Here is a 25,358-nt window from a genome sequence, read left to right as displayed (position 1 = left end):
GGAGAGTCCAGCGGAGGGCAACGAAAATGATTAGGGGGCTGGGACACATGACTTACGAGGAGAGGCTGAGGGAACTGGACATATTTAGTCTGCAGAAGAGAAGAGAGAGGGGGGGATTTGATAGCAGCCTTCAATTACCTGAAGGGGGGTTCCAAAGAGGATGGAGCTAGGCTGTTCTCAGTGTGGCAGATGACAGAACAAAGAGCAATGGTCTCAAGTTGCAGTGGAGGAGGTCTAGGTTGGATATTAGGAAAAACTATTTCACTAGGAGGGTGGTGAAGCACTGGAATGGGTTACCTAGGGAGGTGGTGGAATCTCCATCTTTAGAGGTTTTAAAGGGCCGGCTTGACACAGCCGTGCCTGGGATGATTTAGTTCGGGTTGGTGCTGCTTTGAGCAGGGGATTGGACTAGATGACCTCCTGAGGTCTCTTCCAATCCCAATCTTCTATGATCCTAAAAGAGCAGCATTATCTCCTTGTAGGCTCTGAGGTTTTACATTGTTTTGGTTTTGTACACTTTTTGATGTCAGTTACAACACAGAATACAATATATATGAAAATGTAGAAAAACATCCAAAATATTTAGTAAATTCTATTATTTGTTATTGATATTCTATTGTTTAACAGTGCGATTAAAACTGGGATTAGTTGCAATTAATTGTTTTTAGTTAATCACATGAGCTAACTGCGATTGACAGCCCTAAATTATAACTTGTTAAACATCCAGAGAATGAAGTTCCCCAACTATTCAAATACTTAACACGTTTAAAAAACGTTCACATTTTTGTAATCTAATCTAGCTAGATATTCATACAATGCACTTCTCAATAGTCTGCAAATGCCTGTTAAGTTCTTGTTATTGTCCCCTGCAAGGAATTTATTGTGTAGCATTGACTACTACTGAAAAGGCTGTTTGGAAGTTTAGTATTCAGGTAATTTCACGGTATGTAATTTAGAATCTTTTAAAAATGTGTTTTTCAGAGAAGTCTTAAAATGGTAGAAATTGATCTTTTATCGCTGTATACAAGTTGAGTTGCTCTCAGGGCCAAGAAGGTGCATCTAGGACCCTTTCGTTCATCTCTCCTTTAGATTTGGAACAAGCAGGCAGAGAGCTAGTGAACTGGCTCAAGGTCAAGCTTTTGCTCTTCTGGGAAGAAGAAAAGCAAGTGTGCAATTTACATTTAGAATGTCAACAGGCACCAAAGCATGAGAGATAATACTGTGAAAAAGAAGCAAAAAAACAGAAGTTCTCTGTTATCGCTTACATTTTTACTGAAGAAAACCATACACCATGAATGCAAAACACTGGCCAAGATTTCTAAATACGGTTATGTCCATCCATGTTGGACACAGCATAAGAAAAATAAGCAGCATTCGGACATTTGACCAAATGGAAGATAGACTAGAAAAACGTTATCTTAACCCAAATAAACAACATTTTAAACAAAGTGTTCAGGTTGAAAGTGTGTTTCAGCTGAACCCAGCTAACATTCCTACCTCCATGCCCTCCACCTCTACCAAAAAGTTACAGATTTACATCAAGAAAAAAAAAGGTTAAATGAACACTCAGTACCTCGATGCAGTATAATCCTTCAATGCTTACTTTCACCACATCATATTATTACAGCCTTTCAACCTTAACGTTTCCTGTTTCGTAATGGAAATGTGTGAGGTATACTATTGAGTATATTGTTTCTTAACCACGCAGGAAAGATTTTCAAATGAATATACTCTCAGAATATATTAATTTTTCAGAGATCTGTAAGTTTACTCATTGCATGATTTTGTTGGTGGAGTAGACGAACATTTTTATGAATCACTGATCTGTTTAGTGATATGATGGGTTATATCGTGCAGCAGATTTACATAACTGTGTAGGCCAAGATTTTCAAAAGCAATGAGCAATTTGGAGTATCTCAATTTTTCAATGCCCAGTAGGAGATACCTTAAAGGGGCCTGTTTTTCAGAGGGTGGTGCTTGGTACTTTATGAAAATCAGGCCCCTTTAAGGTGTCAAGTTGGGCAGCCAAGAACAGATACCAAAAATCACTAGTCACTTCTGAACATCTTGGCCATGATTTTTTTACATGAGTAATGATCTGATGCTATAGTAATATTGGAAATGGATCTTTTAATAGGAAGCATATTTCCTGTGCCTCTGCCAGTCACTTGCAGTTCAGTGTTCGCTTTCCCCTGTTCCCCTTTCATGCCCCTTTTCTATTCCCTAGCCCTCCGTGCTCTTCTTCATCCCATCTCCATACATCCAACAGTCTCCCACTCCCTCCTCCATCACTTACCCAGTAATTCCCACACCTCTTGCTCAGTCTAGGCTGCTGTAGCAAAGCCTGGAGTTAATGAAAGGTCCATTTTATATGAGCAACTTTTGAATTTTTATGCTTTTTTTAAATATTGCACTGTACACACCCAAACAGCTCTTATATCTTCATTGTTCCTGAAATAATCCCAAACTCCTCAAAAAAAGAAAATAATTTAGAATTGCAAATGGCACCTCAGCAAGGTCAAACACATTTATAGCAATTTTGAAGATACAAGTCAAAAAAATATTAGAAAATTTTTTGAAAACTGAATGACAGAAAAATTCTTCAAACGTTGTAACTGTAACATTCCTTTCCCAATTTCTTCCAAACTCTCTAGAAAACTCTACTCTGGGATGAGATACAACATCGGAAATTTCAGGGGGATTGACTTCTTTTTGGGAAAGTCATGGGTTTATATGAAGAAGCTTCAGTATTAAGTGTGGAGTGTCCACCACCACTCCAGAACACTGAACCCAATCTTCAAATCCTTACTCAGACAAAACCTATACACTAATTATACTTCTGTACAATAAGTATCCAAACAATCTTCTGAGAATCTGGCTCCACAGAAATAAATACAAAGTGGAAAAACTGATGAAAAAAGAAAAAGAGTGAGGGAAAAAAAAATCTATTCACATGGATGAAAACTGGATGATTCTAGATCCACTAGACTAGATCCATAATCCTAATAAAATTGGAGAAGGATTAGACAAAATATCATGAGAGAATATTGCTATAAAGAGTAGGGATTTTATCAAATCCCTGCTGTTCAGGTTCCATACTGATGAGTGATGAGATAGTGAGGAGTGTAACTGAAGGAATGAAGAGAGAAAAATCTCAATATGGTAGCTATCTTAAATCAAAGTAGAATCTAAACTTGTTCAAGTCTAGAAAACTTGAATTAATTGCTAAAGATCAACAGAAAAAGATCAAACCTGATGTGCTAAATCTGTATGCACATACAAATGTATGAAAAAATACAGAATATTTTAAATACAATATTGAATTGATTTTAACAAACAACTCCTTTCGTCCTATTTATAAGAAATACATTAATTGTCTAACTGTATTTGCCTCATGTAGATTGTAATACCAAAAACACACAGCACATTAAAATACTATTAAAAATATGTCTGTGTCCTAAGGAGAGATAACAGACTGAAAATATACTGGCTGGAATATTTTAAAATGTTAATGTCCTATCTAAATGTTTTAAGCCCAATTAAAGTCCTCCTAATGATAAAAGTGGAAATAAAGCACAGAGAGCCCTATCATCCATTACTGCCAACATCCAATAAATATATATGCTGAGGTTGTCTGTGGAACTTGGTGGAGGGAGAACTCCATCCGATCTCATTTCCAGAATGAAGTATTCTCTTTCAGATTTAATTTATGTGATGAAAGATATTTTACTTTAGCTTGTGAGATAAGTTATGTCAACATTCAACGTTGTAACAAAGTACAGTATTTACAAATATGTTAGGAAGCCATGACTGTACAAGAATATTAGACTCAATAATGCATGCTGCTTCACAAGGGATTTATGCAAATCACTGGATTTACACCAAGGTAGAAGTGTTGAGCCTATGCCAGTATCCCTTAAAAAATAATAATATATAGAGAGGTGTTTTTTAACAGTTTCTTCTCAAAATGACGTTTATTCATGATTTATCTTTCAAAGTGTCATGATTGCTTCCAACTTGTTTCCATCTCTAAAAGGAATGGCCAAGTTATTGTTTACTATTTCAGAAACAGACTAAATTACCAGACAGCTTTCATTTAAAGCCAATAAATAAATACACTGTTTATTTTACCCCAAGATTCCAACTATTGAGACGAACTTCAAGATCACTGTCGTCCAAAGAAATGGGTTTTTTGTGTTGATCTCCCTGGAATATGAAAATGGAGATATTAGAAGAGCGGACCGATATAGAATTTAAAGAAACTTTTAGTTGAACCATACTGCCCTCAAAGGAAAAAAAATACGGTGCCATATCAAAAGAAAGAAGAGTTTTGGTCCCCCTTGAAAACTCACTTTTCCCCCAAGAAACCATCAGTCTGGAATTGGGCTGCTGCTCCTCTTGGCTTCAATTCAGGTAGCTCCACCACCTACCTGTTGCTAGATAATTTGTGCCTAATGTTGCTCCCTTTCCATAGCCTCAAAATATAACAAAACAACAAATATAACTGCATTATAAAAGCGGAAAGAACACACCCTCCTCTCCCCCCACATACCCCTCCTCCCGCCAGGCAGGTTTCCAGAGTGGTGACTAAAGCTGGCTGGGAATTTTTCAATAAAACATTTTTCTGTCAAATTAGCATTTTCTGTCAAAACTTAAACTTTTCATGGAAACATATCCATTTTCACTAAACTTTTCTTGGGATGGTTTCTCAGAATGGAATTTCTAATCAACATCAGAGATAGAAAAACCCACCCCAGAATAGCTAATAGACTAGTGGTGAGGGCACATACCTGAGACATGCATGTTCAAGTCCCTGCTCTGTCCTATTCAGGGCAATGACTTAAACCTGAATCTTCCACATCCCAGGTGAATGCCCCAGCTATTACGATATTCCTATGCTGGGGTGTCTGAGTTTCTCTCACAGTTTTCATGAAAAGTTTCAAAAGGTCTCAGTTTCATTCCATGGTGGAAGGGAAACAAAATTTTAGAACCTCAAAATTTTTCATGGAACATAATTTTTTTCCCTGTCTGTGGTAACCTCCTTCACAGGGACTGAATTTATAAGATGAGACCAAAATCCGCCTTTCTGCAAGGAATTGATGTATGCCTAGCAATACCCCAAAACAGAGCTGGGTGGGACTACCTGTGATGGGGAACAAGCACATTGACCAGCCACAAAATAGAGGAAGGCTGAAGATAGTGAACTGTAGTATAGAAGAGAGTGGTGATACTGGGCAGAACAGCCACCACCAGAGCCAAGAGGAGCAGCAGACCAGCTCCAGACCAGAAAAGCAGTTTCCAACACTGAGCAGTGACTGGTGATTGCTTTAGGCTACAAGTGTCTTTCACAATGGGTTTCACTGTAGCATAACAGTAACTAATTATTTTATTTAATGCATTAAAAAGACTTAGAAAAAAATATTCCAGACATTTCTATTTCAGTTCTATAATAGAAGTTTAATTGTAGTAAACTACAGTAGTTAAAAAAACAATGCACGGAAGCATGAATTATTTTGTCTCATTAGGTTTTTTTAACTAGAAGTTTTTAAGATCGCATGCAAGCTTCTCATTGTTCGAAAATGTGTTCTCATTCAGACACCATAACCATGTAGAGAACGGAGCTTTTAGTTCAAGGAATGAGCGCACAATTGAGGGAGTTTGTTACTTCTTAAGTAAACTCCCTAATTCCTCTACCTGGGACTGAATTATGCACATTATAGACTATACCACACTATTTGTTCCAGGCAGCCAAAACAGCCAAACTGTTTAGCAAAGCTAAAAAGAATTATTTTATTTATAAGCTTTTCTATGGCACTTGTCACAGTAGTATCTGAAGGCTTGGCTACACGGAGCTTTAGTCACACAAGGGAGGTGTAAATTCAGTCTGCACTAGCATGTTGCACACTAACTGGCCCACATTCTGGTGTGCACTAGAAGTTCCCTAGTGCACACTAACATAGTACTGATTGAAACTGGACTACACTAACACACACTAAAGGAACTGTTAGTGCGCTCCAGCAGGGTCCACAAAGGCCAGTTAGTATGCAACATGTTAGTGCAGACTAAAATTTACATCACTCTTGTGGAAACTTAAGGCACTGTGTAGACAACCCTGAGATAATGAAGGAAAGCAAAATAAGATGGCGTGACTTGCCAAAAGTCACACAGGAAGCTTGTGGCACAGCTAGGTACAGGATCCAGATCTCCTAAATCCCAGCCCAGAGTCTTCAATGTAAGACCATCCTTTTCTTTTATAAAATAGTGTTTCATATTAAACACTTATTTTGCTTCAAATAAAGCAAATACTGGTCAATAAGACACTTTTTTAAAGTGTCTAGCACCTCTACTAAATTGAAAAACATGTCAATTACATATGGCATATGATACCACCTACAGTCTAGAGATATCACATTTATGAAGGGAAATAGCATATATATTGACAACTGTATACATTTATTAGCAAGAACTTTTGTTTTTAAATTGCTTTTAATTGACATATCATCACCAAATATTTGGGACGATAAAAGATTCTATATAAAGTCTGTTTAGTCTCTCTTGCTAAGCCACAATGCTGGTTGTCTGATACTGGATAAAACAATCAGTCCAAAATTCAGTCCTTCAAAAGGTCAACTATCATTAAATGCAGCCAAAAAAGCCTCAGCAGTTTTCTTTAATCTATGATTGAAAAATACAAGATGGCATCAACAGCGGTTAATTTGCTAAATTGTTTAATGGGAACAATGCAGCTGACCAGCCTTGTTCTGCACTTAATCAGGGTCATCCACCTAGGACAAAGTGCAAGTAACCAATGTAAATTTTTTTTTTGGCAACTGCAGAGCACAGACTTTGGTGAGCTTCAGTCCTTCCCACTGTTTGCTACATTTCTCTGCCCGCACACAGGGATGACTTTTACAATTAGAAATGACAATTTTATGGGGCTACATAAAAATAATTCACTGAAACAAGATCAAATTTATTACAAAAAAGTAAAAAAGTATCTTACAGGCGTCTGCATGGCACAGTTGTCCTCATCTGACCGGTGAGGTGGACTCATAGAATGTGACCTTAACGCTAGCTTCCCATTATACTTGTATCTTTCCCTGTTGTCACAAAACAGTAACAACCAGAATATAAAGAATTCACATCTAACAACACAGTGGACAGATATCTTGATCTCAAAATATTTTTAAAGTAATAGATACAGGAGAAAATACTATATGAGGTTATGCAGATTAAAAATAAATTGGTTAACCGAATAAGAGGGGAAATGGTGTTTTTGTAGCATCTACATTGAAGCATTTTAAAAACAGTGGAGAGATTAATAAATTTCTCAAATACTCTTCAAAAATAAATTCACAATATTTAACATACCATGTAATGCTATGTTATTTCAACATGTTTTCTTTGTTTCTCTTTGTTATATAGATAAGAATGTTGGGTGATACGACAATTATTAATTTAGCTGGAATTTTATTCTTTACAATTGTGTACATTTTAATCCATTTATTCCTAAAGAAGATTTGCACTGGCCCCGTACAGTTAGGTTTTATTTTGTGAAATTAAAAGATTGCATTTTCTAAAAATACCCAGATTTTGCTCCAGGGATAGTGTTTTTAACATCAGAAGACATAGCCTAAAGTTTGAGGGGGAAAAACTTATTTGGAAGTGAATTGTTGATAATATAGATCATTAGAATTCTAACATCATGCACACAGCTTCAATTAGACTTGTGCTCCTAATGCCCCTAGGTGCTTTTGGAAAATCCCACCCTAAACTGATAATTATATTGTGCATTGTACATTGAAGATACCTATCAAATTCCTGGGTCTCTACATGATAGACAAAGTAATAACTTTGGAACAATTTCCTAAGTTCAAGGGAAAAATAAGAAAAGGCTCCACATAATTAATGATGACTAAAGCATTTATGGCAGTGGAATAATATTCAGAAACAGAAAGGCTATATTATGAAGCAGCTTGTAGTATTGGTGAGATAATTTTCAGTTGATGTCACGAGTAGGGTCACAGTGATATGACAATTATCTTCCGTTCATAGCACATTTCATCAGAAGGATCAAAGGGCTTGATAAAACCATACATAAAAATCATTTCATCCAACATGGAAGGGAAATTACACACCATCCGTTATTCTTCTTTGAAGGTATCACTTGACTGGATCCCTGCTCTTTGGTCTCAGATCTCTTACACCAGACACAGGTTAGAGTTCCGCTAGTTTGTCAAGATTTTTAACTCCTGATGGCACTGGCAGTTCAGCTCTAGTCAGAGCCCAACAGCTGGTAATTCAGTGCCTCAAGAACATTGTTTCAGTTCTTTGATGAGCAGGAAGCACACAGTTCCCCAAACCCAAATGTTAAATGTGATAGCTGACAAAAGAATATTTATGCTGTTTAGACAATCACTTGGGATGGAGATGGGACACTCTGCTAGTGGGTTTCACAGATATTTGCTGATAACAAAGGAATGGTTAAATAAATTTGTTAGTCTCTAAGGTGCCACAAGTACTCCTGTTCTTTTTAAAGGAATGGTGAGACTCAGAAGTCTTGGGCTCTATTCCAGGCTCTGGAAGGGAGTGTGCTCGTGGCACAGACTTTTCTACCTGCTATCAGTTACCCCCTTAGCTCACGTGAGAGAGGTCTGCGTGGTGGAGCTAAAGATTCCAACCCTGCAGATTACCCATGTGGGTGTTAATATGATGCCACATGATGGAATTTGTATGTTCAGTTTCCTCTTTCAAAACCTAGGAAATTACACACCAAAAAATTATTTAAAAAGAATATTACTACAGTTGCAAAGTCAAGCACTCAAAAGCTAGGAAATGCCAGCATTAAGGTTGCCTTAACCTAAATATCTGATGAAAAGGCAGGGCTTTGCAGCGGAGCCCAGAGCTGGAGCGCGGAGCAGCTCCAGAGCAGTGGAGCTGCAGGTTTTTGCCTGGAGCCGAAGCACAGCTCCAGAGCCCTGCGAGAAGGGACATAAATGTGAAGACTAAATTCCAACTCTTAAAATCTTACATTTGGTCTGTGTTAAATTACAGTTATGAAACACGGACTCCCAAAATATTGATAATAAAGAAATTACAATCCTTTGAATTATGGTGTTATATAAGAAATCTGAAAATATATCATGGATAGACCAAGTAACCAACAAAACAGTATTGGAGATGACTGAAACTCAGCAAATGCTAGTCAGAAATCTTATGAAAAGAAAGATAAAATTTGCCCTGCAAATTGAATCTAAGAGGTTCAGCAGTCAATACACGTTATGGGTACTGGAAGAGAAAGCGGACGACAGAAAAACACTAAGCAGAAAAAGATGATCTTGGACAGATGAGATGGTATAAATGGTGGATCAAAAGGATTATTTATCCACAAATTGAGTAGCAGAGGATCATACAGAATGGGCTATCATGGTTACAAACCTCCAGTAATGGAGATGCCACATAAGAGGAAGAAGAGTGTAAACTTAATTCAGCCCCCTGTGTGTGTGCTTTATGATACAGTCTTTAATTACATGATCGCATACTAATTTTTCCACAGGACCCCTGCTTCATTCAGTGTGAATGATGGACCTCCTCTGGAGCTGAATAAGGGCTGTTTTGTCTGTAGTATCCCTACCTGATTTGTTACAGAAGCTCGGAAGGTATGCAGTGAATGAGGCAGGGTAGTGCAGGAAGAGAAAGGGCAGTCTCATGGTGAAGACAGTTGAATGCTGCCCTGGAGAACCGATTTCTATTCTTGCTTCTGCCACAGAGTTCCTACATGATGTCAGTCAAGTCACTTAAGACAAACTTTTCAGACGTGGTCATTAATTGTGTATGCCTCACATACCGGATGCTCAACTTGACATCCTGCAGTCTGATTGACAAAAGGGCTGAGCACTCACAATTGCAAATAAAGTCAATGGCAGCTACCCTCCGATCATATGAAGTGCTATATAATGCTAAGTACTCTGAAAAATTAGGTCCTAGGTGTCTTTTTACCTTAATATTTCTTAGCCTCAGTTCTCCATCTGTGAAATGGAGATAAATAATACTGCCTCATCTCACAGGGGTCTTGTGAAAACAGATTCATTTCTGTTTATGAAGCACTCAGCTAATATAGTGGAGAATGCCATAGAAAAGTCCACGAGAAAATTAATAATTCTGTGTTCAGAGCACTCATTGAGGCAGGAGTCCTCTGGAAAAAAAAATAGCATGTGTTCATTTAATTAAAACTATCACAATGCATATGCACAAGGGGGCTGAATTAAGGTTGAATAGCAGCTTAATTAACATTTGGGAAGTCTTTTGAGACCCTAAAATGAAACTGCTAGTGAAATTCTTCCTGCTCACTCTTCCCCCTCCCCCACGGTTCAGAAGGCCTGTGCAACACTTCTTAAGAGAAGTGGTACATTGGGCCTTTGCATGTCCTTTACACAGTTTTGTCTGATAACTGCAATGTATTACTGTTACTCCTGCAAAGAGTAGCATGGCATTTTTAACAAGGTAGTCAGTACCTCTATACTAGAAAAACAGAATACTAAGCAACAGAGGGCCCACTAACAGCAGTCAGACACTAATTCATCACTAACCAAGAAAAGATGCACACCCCATACTTATTCATTACCACCATTTCCTGCAGTACAATATGAAGCAGGAGCCAAACAAGACAAATAGAACTTTTAAACTACAATCAACATCTCACAATAAACATGGTCCTTTTCTTGAAACTATTACCCATCAAATTGTTCTGCCCCAGACAAGATATTAGGGTAATCAAAATATTTTAATTGTGCCCCTAACATTTGTTAAATCATATTTTTTTCATAACATTTTACCAGGTTGCTAGAATCATAATAGTTAGACTTTAAATGCCTAGTTTTATAATCAGTCATTTCTTTGCACAAAAAATGTAGTGCTTACATTTGTTTCTTAATTATGATTCAAGAGTTATAAATACATTAAAAAAAGATTTAATTCTATCATGAAAGATAAAAATGTTCCTGTTTTAGTCATCCAGCAGTATGAAAGTTTAAAAGGTGAAAAACACAGTCAAATTTATTTGAAAATAGAGACTTTAAATCACAGTTACTGTATGAACCTTCTACATAATGGTGACCAAAAACATCATCATTTATGACACTTGCATTATGGAAGTCCTTCATAGAGAGCTGTAGGCAAAATTTCTATCCTGTTTTAATAATGGATTAAAACAACAAAAACCCCTTTGTTTAAAAATTAAACATTATTTAAATATTAAACATTAGATTTTCTTTTATTTGTTAAATAGATTATGAAAACAAGTTAGAAATGGATGTACTGTCTATTACAGAGCTCCCATATGGCCCATGTCACAAATGATGTCAGCTTAAAGTAACAATAGCCTCTGCTTTTTAAAACGCATATAACCCAACTTCTATAGCTCATGACTTCTTGCCATGGGAATGCCTAGAGTATCAATACAGATCTTGTATGTGTGCTGAAATAAAAGTTGCTCTTTCAAAAGGTTATTATACTAGAAAACCTACAAAACAATGTGCTGCAGTGTTCTTATCACTGCAAGATTAGATACCTGGACTATAGATTGGGAGAAAAAATATAAACAGGAAATTAGGAAAAAGACACATAGAAAAAACACTCTTCTTTAAAATAGTATGTATATTTCCAGGATAAGGTCTAAATACCACAGGGAGGAATAACCTTTTGATATTGCAGTAGTGCCCAGAGGCTGCAATCAAGATCAGGGCCCCACTGTGCCAGGTAATGTATGAACACACAGGGAGAAGCAATCCCTACCCCCAAGAGCTTACAATCTTGTTTGATTCCTTACTATCATTGAGGATAAATGAATCCATAAGATGGAACTCTGCTTGCGTGGCTATTTCTAGGCCCTAGCATTAGCACTAGCCACACTGAAGAACTGAGGCAGCTCACAAATAAACACATGGACTATAACATTTAAATTCAAGTGAGGGCCACAGAGCAGGCACATGGGGGAAAGGAAGAAAAAAGGTGAAAATAGCAAGATCAGTGGTTATACACCAAGGATTGTGCAAACTTTAAGGGCTCTTATCTTTCCTCCTCTTATTTCTCATAGTCAAGACAACAGATGTCAGATTTTAGAATAGACCCGAATGCAGTGAAGTAGGTTATTTGGTAAACAATTTTGAGGCAGGCATTCTAAACATAAAGGGAAGCACAGAATAAGGTATGGGAACTGTAAGAGAAGGAAAAGAAACAAGTATTGAGGCTGGCATCACTACAGAGCACAAGAGTGGAGGAAAAGCTACAAGAGAGCAGGTCAGAAACATAAGCACATACTGACCACTGTAAGATCTAGAAGGCAAAGACAAGAAGTTTGAAATTAATGTTGAGTTTCATGGGGAACCAGTAATTTAAAGGGTAGGAGTGGAAAGTAACATGGTCAAAGCAATAGGCCAGAAATGTTTTGCGAGTTTCATTTCATGTCAGCCTCATTGACTGGACGGGGTAGGGATAGTCCTGAAAAGGACAAGACAGCAGTATTTAAGCAACAAGATGATTAGGGCATTGACAAGAACTTTGTCCACCAGAGAAGAAAAGGACAGGGTGTATTTTTAGAACAAACATGTGGAGTAAAAAGTGTCAGAATTGTATATGTGAAGGAAAGGGAGAGATGAAAGTAAGTCTCATGTTATGGGCTCGAGAATGGCTATAATCTAGATCATAATGGAGAATAGAAGTAAAGAAGAGGATCTGGGAGAAAGAATTATAAGCCTGTCTTTGGCCATAAGTTTGAGGTTATAGAGAAGAATCTATGTACAGTGCAAATCCATTCACATTAAGATAAAAATATATCCCCTTAATGAATGTACCTACTAATAAATAGCCATGTACTATTAAAGTCAAGTCAGACTATTAAAATACCTTACATTCTTTCCCTCCCAGCAAAAAATTCAGCTGTGAGTTATGCCAAGAGATGCTGAGATGAATTAAGTGTTTATGAAGAGAGAGACAATTGTTGGATGTACAGTATAAATTAGTCACTTCTATGAAAATTGAAACACAAACCAACTTTCCATGAGGAAAACAGTCCGAGCTTTCATCTAAGGAGCAGGGAACACTGAAATGTACCAACTGGAGCGTACCTTTCTTCTGGCATCAGTAAATATCAATAAAGTGTGAGGATAAACAATAGTGATTGCAGTGCAGTGAATGGTTTGGATAAACAAAAACTAGGAGGAAAAAGAACAAAAGGAATATAAAAATGCAAAGATTGTCTCCAGTGAGTCATAACATTCCTACCCTTAACAGAATTTTATTCTGCCAGGATTTATTTTATATTGCAAGACAACAAATCTTTATCTGTATGTAAATCTATACTTCATCTCAATACAGGCTGTTTCTTTTCAGGTTATGTGATGGCTAGATAAAGCTTCAGGTTTAAAAACAAAAACAAAAACAAAAAAAAACAGATGTCATGTTCAGTCTTACCCACAAAAGATTACTCAAGTATTTTAAAACTGGAAAAGTGTGTTCAGATATACTTAGGCACCTCTTTGTTATTTTTAAGAGGACCTTAAAAAAGAAGCAGCATTGCTGAGTTTTATAAGTAGAAGCTTGAAAAGGGCTCTAAGTGGGACTGTTGCTTAGCCTTAATCAAACCATACAGGACATAAGGGGGAGTTCCTTTGTAGTCTTCCCTGTTCACCTCTGGAAGTAGTAGACAAGGGTGCCAATGCAAGTGGACATGGAGTGGCCGCAGCCTTGATTCCAACTTCATCACCCCCAGACGCCAGCCAGGACAGTGGGCTGGCATGGAAAGAGGAAGTAATTTTCTACTGATAAAGGAGAGTAGCAAATGATTTCCTACTAGGAACCAGGTGGGAGAAAATGTGGGTTCCTCCTGGAGTGGTGCAACACAACAGGATTGGTTTTAAGGCATAATCTACTAATTCAGTTTGAAAGGTCAGATTTCTATTAAAATCTAACTATACAATACTAGTTTAAATCTACCCTCCCAATTTTTGAAATGAAGACCTCTCTTGTCCCATCAAGTCCAGCATTACCCAATCCCACTCTGGCAGGAAAAAAAAAAAAAAAATCTGACAATCTGCATTTATTTTACAAATGTAACAGGTAAGTAGGTTCCTAGGAAAAACAGCCATTTCCATAAGCAAAATAGCATATACACAAACAGTACAAAAATAACAGAGTACAGCAGGCCAACAAGTGCTCTTTTACTCTGATTTTTAAAAGGGAGGTGGTAATCTTGGGTTATGTTACTCAAACCTGAGTTTTAGTTGCTCTCAAAACCATAATTCATAAACATCTTTCTTTGAAATAAATGGCTTATTTTTAAAATGTCTTCAGAAACTGCTACAGTCTACCTGTAAGAATTAAATTACCAATAGTAGGATAACAGAATATTAATCAAAGCTAAAACATACTGCTTATCCACATAGATCACATTCTCCAGTACAAAGAAAAGTAGGTTTTGCCTTATTACATAGAATGGAAGAAGTTCGCCATCTGCTGGCCATTACAATAAATTGCAGAGGCACCAAGAAACACACTGGAAAAGGTTCACACTTTTAATATTTATTTACTGAGCACTGACAGCATGTTCACCACTATAAAAACAAAGGAAGACATGGTCCCTGCCCCAAAGAGCTAACAAAGTAATAAAGACACATTTTACATCAACTCTTCCCATGAAATATTGTTTCTTTTTACAGATAAAGCTCCATTTGGCCCTTCCTTACCCCTTGCATAGCTCAAATATTTTAAATATTTTCTCTTTTGTATTCAGTTTATGTGAATTGGAAACTCTCTCTTTATGACTTTAACACGTAACTCAGAAGAACTACCAAGCGTAAAAGTAACCCAGGTTTTCTCCTCCATTTTTATTCCTCTTCAAAAATTTAATGCACAAATTAAAGTTTTCCCCCCACACAAAACAGATGTGTTCTTTGAACGAGTACCCACTTCTAGAAGTGAGTATCTTGTGCTTTTGATTGCCTGCTAGCCACTAGCTGCAGACTAACGCTACACTGCCAAAGAACATCGTCCATGATCATGCTTTACAGGACAACATGTATTTAAAGCACTTGGAAGAGGGGAAGGTGATCAGGAACAGTCAACATGGATTCATAAGGGCGCCTGACCAACCTGATTGCCTTCTATAACAAGATAACTGGCTCTGTGGATATGGGGAAAGCGATGGATGTGATATACCTTGACTTTAGCAAAGCTTTTGATATGGTCTCCCACAGTATTCTTGCCAGCAAGTTAAAGAAGTATAGTCTGAATGAATAGCCTACCAGGTGGATAGAAAGCTGGCTAGCTCAACGGGTAGTGATCAACAGCTCGATGTCTAGTTGGCAGCCGGTATCAAGCGGATTGCCTCAGTGGTTGGTCATGGGGCTGGTTTTGTTCTACATCTTCATTAATGATCTGAATGATGGGATGGATTTCACCCTCAGCAAGTTCGCAGATGACACTAAGCTGGAAGGAGAGGTAGATAGGCTGGAGGGTAGGGTTGATTTAGTTGGGGTTGATCCTGCTTTAAGCAGAGGTTTGGACTAGATGGCTCTTCTAACCCTAATCTTCTATGAAAGTGCAATTCTACTCTGAAAAGTGGCTTTGAAAAAAATGTCATAATGGAGTTCCACATTTACTGTCACAATTTTAATACTGAATTTGCTCAATTTAGAAGTAGAATGAGGCTTATTTATTTACCATCATGGCAAACACAGCCTGAGATCTGAAAATTATGTTATGCTCTTATTGCATCATGTATCTTCACTTGCTATAAAGATTCCAAGACCAAATGCTGCTCTTTAGTTACATCCATGCAACCCTGTTGTCCTCGGAGGATATCATAGAATCATAGAAGATTAGGGTTGGAAGAGACCTCAGGAGGTTCTAGTCCAATCCCCCGCTCAAAGCAGGACCAACACCAACATAATCATCCCAGCCAGGGCTTTGTCAAGCCGGGCCTTAAAAACCTCTAAGGATGGAGATTCCACCACCTCCTTAGGTAACCCATTCCAGTGCTTCACCACCCTCCTAGTGAAACAGTATTTCCTAATATCCAACCTAGACCTTCCACACCTCCCCACTCCTCAGTGTCATCTGTGCAACTCTGTTCCCTGTGGTTGCACAGGCTTAACTAGATGCATAATCTGTGCAGATAGCCTGGCACATAGAATTTAGTTAACAATTCTTCTGCTGATGTGCAAGTCATAAAAAGCAACAGTTTCATACAGCCTGAACTGGGTTGATTCTGCAGGGATAACAGTAGTAAAAGGTTTCCCCCCTCTAAAGTAAGCAGATATAGTAAGTAAGTAAGCAAGCAAGCAGATAGCTGAATACACGCAGAGACCAGATCTAATGAGTAAGGGGGTGTCATTTTTACAATCACTTAACAGACTATATGGAACTTTAGAGGGATTCTCAGATACCAGATCCAACATCTGTCTTCTTAGTAGTCACAATAGCTGCCAACTATGGTCTAGAAAAATATCTTAGTGTTATATAGAACACAGGAGAGTAAAATGAGGTAACGACTCTCCACCACCACACATCCCCATGCAGTTGCATAGGACCTATCTGGACTTTGGGTCCAGATATGGGTAGAGAGAAGGGGTTGTGTTCCCTGATATTCCTCCCTGCAAGCAAGTCAGAGGAAAGAGAAAAGGAGGGGGGGAAAGGAGGGCTGATAGTAGATGGAGGTATGGCTCCAGCCCACATCCCTCACACGTTGACTACCAGAGTTGGTTGGATGCAAGAGGGGAGGAGTATGCTGCATCTTGTACAGTGCTAATGCAACATATTTCAACCCCTATTCAACTCCACTCTCAAAATAAAAGGGGAGCTAAAGAGGAATCGTGTCTCGGAGAGGCATCTCTAAAGCACAAAGTCTTTCTAGTTCTATTTTTAGGGTGGCACAGCTACACACCACCCCATATTCAAGGGTGGCCAAGCCTAAAAGGTTAATCAAGCCATATGTATTTTATTTTCCTTTGCTATTTAGACATTTCTTTTTGGGAAAAAGTGTCAAGATGTATGACAAAACCTAGAAGAGTAACATGGTAGGGCCGGTACTCTCATGGCAACTACTGATATTCTACATCTATGCTTGGCATCTACACTCAAGATAAGAAGTCCATATCAGTGAACATGAGTGAAGGCAACCGAAAGACCAACTAAGAGTATCAAATGTGATATATGTGTTATCTCAGGTTTAATGGATATTAAGACATTCCCGAATTTTAAGTCACTGTTAGAAGGAAGTGAAGCCATCTGGTAAAATGTTTAGTCCCTTTAAGTGACTGACATAGGAGCCAAAAATCATGTTTACTTTTCTATAGACTTTCAATAAGACTTTTGAAAGTTTTACTCCTCACCTATCAAATTGAGCCTGGATTAAAAAAAGTAGCCTCCACAGGCAAAAACATTTGGGTAAGATGAGAGAAAAATAATGGATTTAAAAACCAAAGGCTCAGTGGTGTGCAAATGAATGAGAGGTATAATATTGAAATCTTATAGCAAAAATGTCAAATTTGGTTGTGCCTAACATTGAGCACCTAAATCAACAGTTAATCATCTAAATATAAACAATGTGGGTGTTCAGTGCCTCTGAAAATTGGGTATCTAGTGTGAAATCATTGCCCTACTGAAATCAATGGCTAAACACCCACTGAAGTCAATGGAGTCAGGATTTCACTCCTAATTGTAAGTATCCAGACTTGAAAATTGTGGCCAATCTTTGATATCAGAGCATAGCCACCTTTGAACTACTGCACTGATAGAAAATGTCTGCTAGCAGAACACAGGAGGATGTTCTAAAGTCTAACACAGGATTTATACACGAAAGAGCTGCTTAACAGAGCCCCAAGAAAAAGACTTCAAAAAGACTGCATCTTTAATAATAAAAAATAAAAAAGGGCTAGCACACAAACAGCATAATCTAAAATGTCATTAGAAATGCCTCACATACAAAAAGGTCTAAGTAAAGGAAGTTTTTATAAAGTGATCAAAAACACACTAAGAGGGAAAAATCTTTTAAGATTAAAAGAGGTTTTTCAAAGGACAAGTAGAAGTGGTTGTAAAATTTATGAGGCAGCATTAAACTTCAGTTCCAATTTGCAATAAATTATTCACTATAAAAATACACGTGTGAAATAAAAGTTTCTTGTGCACTTTTCTGTTTGTTTAGCGGGTTTTATATTTATTAATTTGTGCTGGATCAACTGGAGGAGATAAAACTACACCAGTTGACATCTCAAATATTACCTCATCCTCATATGTATGGTTAGAGGAAAAGCTACAGATTTAGGGAAGACTGCAGAAGAATTTGCAGTTTGAAGAAGAATACAGCCCAGAATAGCATGCTTCCTTACATGCATGAATTAAATATAAGGGAAATTTAAGTAAATATATTTTTCTAACAAAGACTGTATCAATAAAACAAATCCAAAAGACATTTCTAATCAAAATATCACATTTGCTAAGATAACCAATTTGCTAAAAGAGGAATGTAAGTTTTATATTTAATTCATTAAGGAAAGTCAGGTTAGGCACCCAGAGATCTGATAGCTGATCAATACTCTCAGCAACTGCAAGTGTCGATCTGGAGATCTGACTGTAATTCAGCGAGCTGTTCCCAAAGCTCCTAAACTGATTATATTAAAAAGTTTCCTGCAAAAGTCAACTAGTCAATCTCCACCTATAGTTAAGGTTGACGAACACTTTCTATTATAAGACCCTGCTTTCAGTTGCTTATAAAAAACTTTAACCATTCAGGCTGAAATTTTCCTTGCTGGCTGTCAGCTTCAGGTTGAATGTTGGGTTTTTTTTTTTTTTTTTTTTTTTTACTTCAGCAAAAACCGTTCAACTGTTTCTCTGAGCAAGATTAGGAAAAATAAATTATTTTGCCCACATGAAATCATTTTGCTGAGAAGTTCTAGCACCTCAATGCTTTGGATCAGGGACTTAAAATTGGCAGAAAGGGACACACTGGTGTGAGGGATGTACCTTTTGCCATCTCTGTGATCTCCATCAAACTGCCCAAATATAGCCAAATTATAAGCTTCTCAAACGTTTCAGTTTGCACCAGCTCAGTAGAGACTTGTTAGAGTTTGGCTGCTAAATTTCCTAAGAGTCTGCACTGAACATGCTCTGAGTCCAGGGCTCCTGCAGAGGGCAGGCTTTTCCCTGCAATTGCTCTTCTTGGCTGTAGAAACCATGGTGAAGCCAGGCACAGGAACTGAAAACAAGGAGATTCTCTCCTGTGTTTCTCAATGCTCAGGGTACAAGGAGGAAGAGGAAACAGAGTGATTTGAATACCTGGCGAAGGAAGGGGAAGGAGAGGGAGGATTGCAGAAGCCAGAGAGTGGGATAGAGGAGAGGGCAGGAAAATTTAATTGTAGCAGTGGAGGAGGAAAAATAGTTTGTGATCATGTAATTAAAGACTATCATGGTGCTTGCTCACAAAGGGCCAAATTAACATTGTACAGGCAACCTTAATTCTGACATTTCCAAACTTTTGAGTGACTGACTTTGTAACCTTAATTTTTTTTAACATGTTATTATACACAAAAAACTAGCACTTTATAGTAAGATTATGTCCAATTCCACGTTAATAAGCATTATTTATAGATCAGATTTTGAATTCTTACCTGTGAGCAAGTGGTGATGCTACCAAAGCTGACTCCTCTCTAGAAGAGAATTTCCATGATTCCTCCAATTTCAATTCACTTGTTCCTAGTTCTCCCATGACCCAGTCAGGTAAAGCTTCTGGGCTACCACTCTGTGCTCTCGTTGAATTTGGTTCATCAAAATAGATTGACTATATTTTAAAAAAATTAAAGATCCAGTTAGTCAGAAAAGATTAACATTGTAAGATCTAGACCAAAAAAAAAAAAAAAAAAAAAAAAAACAGGAATATATGCACCCTTCTTTATCATCATCATCACTTGCTTGCTGGTTTGGTAGCAGCATAAAGAATGCAATTCCATTCCCAGTAAAGTCAAAGGGAGTTTGCCAATAAGTTCAATGAATGCATGCTTAAAATAGGAGGGCAAGAATATCGAGTCCTGGATATAAGGGAAATAGTCGTAAGTTTACATAGCACTTATTACCACAGAACATCTTTGCACAGCCTGTATTATTGATACTGATAGCTAACAAAACTGTTCTATGAACAGTGTCATAAATTGCTAACTAGCTCTGAAGAGTGGGATCAGGCTTAGCTACATACCATGTTAGGGACCAACCTTCCTGCACTAATCCAGCACCTTATGATCCAGACCCAGTTGCCTCTTCCAATAGTAAGATTCACAGCCCAATACTTCAACCCCAGCATCCCCATTACCTTGGGACCCTGCTCATCATGAAGCCATCCTCAACACGCAGAGAGAACATTGTTTTGAAACATTTAAAACATTGTTCTAAAACATTAATTGTTTTAAGTTTTTGGCATTAAAGTTGGGGAGGGAAGAGGAAAGAACAAACAGGAAAAAAAATACTTTTGATGGCCTAAGAGATCAGAGATGGTTAGTTTAGTATAGAAAATAATCAATATTTTTTCAATCTAATAATCAATTTATTATTGTTTAATCCAAACATATATAAAATTCAAAGAACCCTTCAAAACCAAAAATTGGGTAGCAATACCACTGAGTAATGTCTTTCATCCAAAAAGCTAAATGCATTTTACAATACTAATAAATTAAAGAACTGATTTTCAGAAGTGCTGAAGTCAATGGGAGCAGTAGAATGTTCAGAATTTCTAAAAGTCAGGCCCTACCCTCCACAATGCCCATGTGAGCCATTATCCCCATATACACTTTTTTTTAAACATACATGTAGAGTATTTAATTGATTTACCCATCTAAGTCTGTAACAAAGCCAGGAATACACCAGCCCTAAGCTTCAAGCACAAGACTCTCTTTCCTTTCACAATACCAATTTGAAGTTTAAGTCTAGCTTTGAAAATATTGACTATGTCCCTTTAAATATATTTTAAGTTATCTGTAAATATCAGTTAGCAACTAATCAGATATCATCAAAAAGGCATGTTTCCACACTTTCTGAACTTCTATTTTATTTGAAGAAGAAAACAAAACAGGTCACACAAAAAATTCACAAAGACCTAGAAATCTGTTTGCCAACTCCAGTTACAAATTATTAATGGAACCAGGGTACAAGTTGTAGGCCAACATTCACTCCTTGCAATTCCACTGAAATCACTGCAGAATTTGATTCCATCTGTAACCAAAAGTGAATACTTAAATATATAATTTTTAAACTACATTTATGAACTACTCAAGTTTGTTCTCCATAAAAATGAAATGAATACCCACCATATATGACGGCAAGGTTTTCAATATTCCAGGTTCGGGTTTATGTGTAAAAGGGCCTTCTAGAATTCCTCGTTTCAGCATATGCAGCAACAATTTTGCATACAAGTTCCGATTCTTTCTACCCATAATTCCTGCACCTGCTCCTGAGGGCTCGCAGAGTTTTTTAATCCAGAGCGCACATCTCTGACGTTCTAGAAAAATACATTCCATTACAATAGACTCTCTTAGAAAACAGAACAAACTTAAGAACAGCAGAAGTTATGAAAGAACCACAGCATAACTTTGTAGACCTCTCTCTCTTCAACCAAGAATTTAAGTTTTGCACAAAGGAAGTTTTAAGGTAGAACATGAAATTTTACAAGGATGTGTATATTTTTCATGGAAAGGAACTTCAGGTCAAACAAAACACAAATGGAAAAATATTTTATCCACTACAATATCACAGAAAAAGAAAATTGAATTCTATACTAACTTTAAGAAGAGTGCCATAGAAATACTTCCATGCTATACAGCTCAAAACATATACTTTAAATTCAATTTGGAAACTTATAGAGAACCTGTGCAGTCAGATCATGGACAACTAGTGTTATGTACTCCCAGAGAACTATATCACTTAGTAGTTTATCTTGCTTTCTGAACCAGCTTCAATTTCCGAGTTGACCTAGAGTACAGTCCCATGCACACTGCAGTAATCTAAACTTTCTAAGATCAAAGTAGTAAGGTTCACATCCAAAAGAGAGTCTCAGTCTCCTAGTCAGGCATATAGGAGTTAAAACCCTCCTCAACACTGTGGTTTGTGATATTCTAACATCAGCTTGCTACCCAACAACAGCCTAAACGTGCAAACTCTAGCTACAAACAGCAGGCACATATCCTCAACAAATATAATCTTCACCATAATTTCTAGTTGCTTATCCCCAACATTACCAGCAGCATCTCAGTCTTATCCAAATGGATGACAACTAGCTGGTTGAAACTCAATGCCCCCAACTCATCCAAGAGAGACACTGAGCCAAGTGTTTGGCAGCACTAGCTGGTTTATGTACAATAGAGAAGTAAAGTTAAGTATCAGCAGTCTACTGAAAGTGCTGCAAGCCATACCCTCCCAATGTCCCCAAGTACATGCTGACCATGAAAGGAGAAAAGACTGAACTCTGTGAAACGCTATATAATAGCATGTTTTAGGTGTGAGGAACAATTTTCCAACACAACTCTCTCATATTATTAAAATAAAGTAATCGCTTAGCTCATAAAACATCACTCCTTAGCTGATACTTGTACTATTAGTTTAAAAAGTTCCAGTGCTGGATTTATTTCTTTTATGAACATAATTGTATCTTGACAGATTGGTCTCTAAAAAAATGCTTGCAATTTTATAAATGGCATAATCTCCAAGACAAAGCCTATTTTAGTTTTAATTTCCACTGAATTCATTAATTGGAAAATACAGGAATTAATATATTTATGCAAAAGTACATTTACGTCATCAAAATAAGAAGGATGAGCTTGAACAAACAGTATTAACAAAAAGGTGCTTAAAAGATAACCTAAAAATCAACTTTAAAAGTTGTGCACATATGATGATGCACTCTGCAACATTAGGTTTGTGGTACTTGATTTGTTATTTAGCAGAATGCATTATAAATGCATACAGATGTTATTATTTTACACTCGAGATTCATAATATACCAAGATTCTGTAGTAAAACTAGAGTATTTCTGACTGTTATGTTTATTTACATGCAAATTCGTAGCACAGTTTACCTGATTTATGTGGTAATTTTAACACAAACGGCTTCATATCTACAACATAGTGATCAAATTCCGCATCCAACTTCTCCCATGTTTCCTCTTCACTACTCATTGTGCACTTAACAGCCAACCTGCAAAATTATATAAAACCTCATTGTTCTATAGATTAATATTAATCTACTTAATGTCTAAATGCAAATACTCACTTTTTGAGCTATCTAAAAAAAACAAACAACAATATGGCTATTTCATTAGCATTAAATTCATACACACACACACACACAAAATAGCAGATCTTTGCAAAGAGCTAACACTCAGGATAAGTTTCTCAAACAATATGCTTGTTTGATTTTGGAATGCTTATTGGAGGGAGAACAATAACCCACACATAAAAAAAGCATTTGGCAAGATACAGGTCATAAATAAACCCATCTTATTACTCCCTAAAAGCTATTAAACAAGCTAATATTCATCCAAAAATATCTTTTCCTGCTTGGAAGTCAGTGACAAGATACCACTTACAAATGAAAACAATGTGGAAAGCAGGAAGAACAATATTACAAACAATATTTTGATAAAAAGTTATTTGGGACAAGAAGATACAGCTAAAATACAACACTCAGTTGTACATTTTTAAAAACAGTAATTTACTACAGGGTTTGGAGAGAGCCATACAAATGTCTTTCCTCCAAATTATCTATCCCATGATTTATAAATTCATTAGTTTCCCATTCAGGAGATTGCATTTTACACTTTCTCTATATATTTTAGGCTGCAGTTAGCATGATCATTGCTAAATGTAGGTGTTTGTAGAATTGAGGCCTATGTACGTACTTAACATTAGACACCCCAAGTCCCACTAGCCTTTGGGTCCATTGACAGTGAATAAACTTAAGTACATGCACAGATATCTTTGGAGGATTGAGGTTTTATAATCCAATGCACTATTTACCTGTTTACATCTTCAGCTGAGAGGGAAAGTCTCCTCCCTCACATACCATCTATCTCCCGGCTCTAACATTCAATAACACTTCATATCAAGAGGAAAATGTATTTTTCCTCCCTCTTGTTTTCCTTCAACTATTTTTATGCAACATACACTATCATGTAACATTCTAATCTGGTGTTCCATTTGTGCTGAACTGAAATTTGTAAATGCATATACTAATGTTGGTATTGGTATTAAACCGAACTGAAATTGGAAATGCAGTGAGCCAAGGGTTCCTGTTATCATTAATTTCTACCTAAATTTTAAAATAATAAAAATTTTCTACATTACACTGCAAGATTATGCTAATTACAATGCTTTACAAGTAGTCCATGGTTTGCTGTTCCCACTAGAAATTGTACAAATAAATCACTATATATAAACAATTCCAATTTGTAATGAAAGAGGTGGCAGAGCTCAAACAATTTTTTTACATTCCGAATGGATGCGGCAAGCCCAGAGGTACCAGGGCTATGAACTGTCCCATCCCGGGCCAGCCCTACAAACCACCCGTCAGTGATATGTGAGACCCTTTGCGTTACTCATCATTCAATAATTTTCCATCTAAGGGTAGGTTGCCCTCACTTCCTCATCTATATGTTCTGTGATTTAAGTATCGTTATACTACATATATTACAATCCTGCGCTATTTGCCTCATACTAAACAGGTTCCCAACCCTTGTTAGCAGTTGGACTGATATATCACTATACGTATCTTACTCAGCCAGTCAACTTTCCCAGCCACCGGAACAAGTTTCCTTTGCTATCTCTTCCATACATCTCCAGTTTGCACGACCACTTAAGCAATGTGACATCTTCTAGCAACCTGTTCCCACCTTCCTGCCCGCTGCTAAGAATTTTGCAAACAAGCCGCCATACCCAACCAGGGAAGGTGGCAGCAAGGAAAGGAGCGATGCTATTTCTCCCCCTCTCCTCTCGGACTTATTTTCTCTACAGTTTGCATCAGGTACCGTGTGATGACCGGTGATTTCCCCCACGATTTCGAGAGCTTTAACCACCTTCGCACCCCGCTGCTGGGATTTCGCACGGGGGGGGGAAGGCAATTTCCCTCCATCACGCCCCTCAATCCATGAGCTGGGCCATGACCACCCAGCGCCATTTACCTCGCGGTCCACGACGTCGAGGCTTGGGCACAGCTGCCCCGCACTCTGGGGGTCTCACCAGGGGCTCCCACAGCTTGCACAGCACCCAACGGGCGCACTCTGGGAGCTGCTGCAGCAGGAGGGGAAGGGGAGCACCAGGCCTGGTCTG

At 37.6% G+C, this 25,358-nt stretch overlaps 1 protein-coding gene across 4 annotated transcripts in view; it reads right to left on the bottom strand.

Moving 5' to 3' along the window:
* The window catches only part of CEP112 (centrosomal protein 112), a 290,713-nt gene extending 265,374 nt beyond the window's left edge, over window positions 1-25,339 (bottom strand). For 3 of the 4 annotated variants that reach the window (XM_034789933.1, XM_034789932.1, XM_034789931.1), the window contains exons 1-6: window positions 25,211-25,339; window positions 23,111-23,229; window positions 21,348-21,538; window positions 19,662-19,831; window positions 7,004-7,100; window positions 4,132-4,206 (exon numbers count right to left, since the gene is read on the bottom strand). In XM_034789933.1, the coding sequence (XP_034645824.1) occupies window positions 4,132-4,206; window positions 7,004-7,100; window positions 19,662-19,831; window positions 21,348-21,538; window positions 23,111-23,210 (633 nt within the window). In that variant the 5' untranslated portion in view covers window positions 23,211-23,229; window positions 25,211-25,339. Of the gene's footprint in view, window positions 1-4,131; window positions 4,207-7,003; window positions 7,101-19,661; window positions 19,832-21,347; window positions 21,539-23,110; window positions 23,230-25,057; window positions 25,145-25,210 lie in introns of those variants that run through there. The other variant, XM_034789930.1, reaches the window with a different exon arrangement.
* Window positions 25,340-25,358: the final 19 nt, after the last annotated feature.

The sequence above is a fragment of the Trachemys scripta genome, chromosome 14 (assembly GCF_013100865.1).
Source record: "Trachemys scripta elegans isolate TJP31775 chromosome 14, CAS_Tse_1.0, whole genome shotgun sequence".
Classification (NCBI taxonomy): Eukaryota; Metazoa; Chordata; order Testudines; family Emydidae; genus Trachemys; species Trachemys scripta.
The sequence above is the reverse complement of the archived record's forward strand: the minus strand, read 5'-3'. Positions and strand labels throughout refer to the sequence as shown.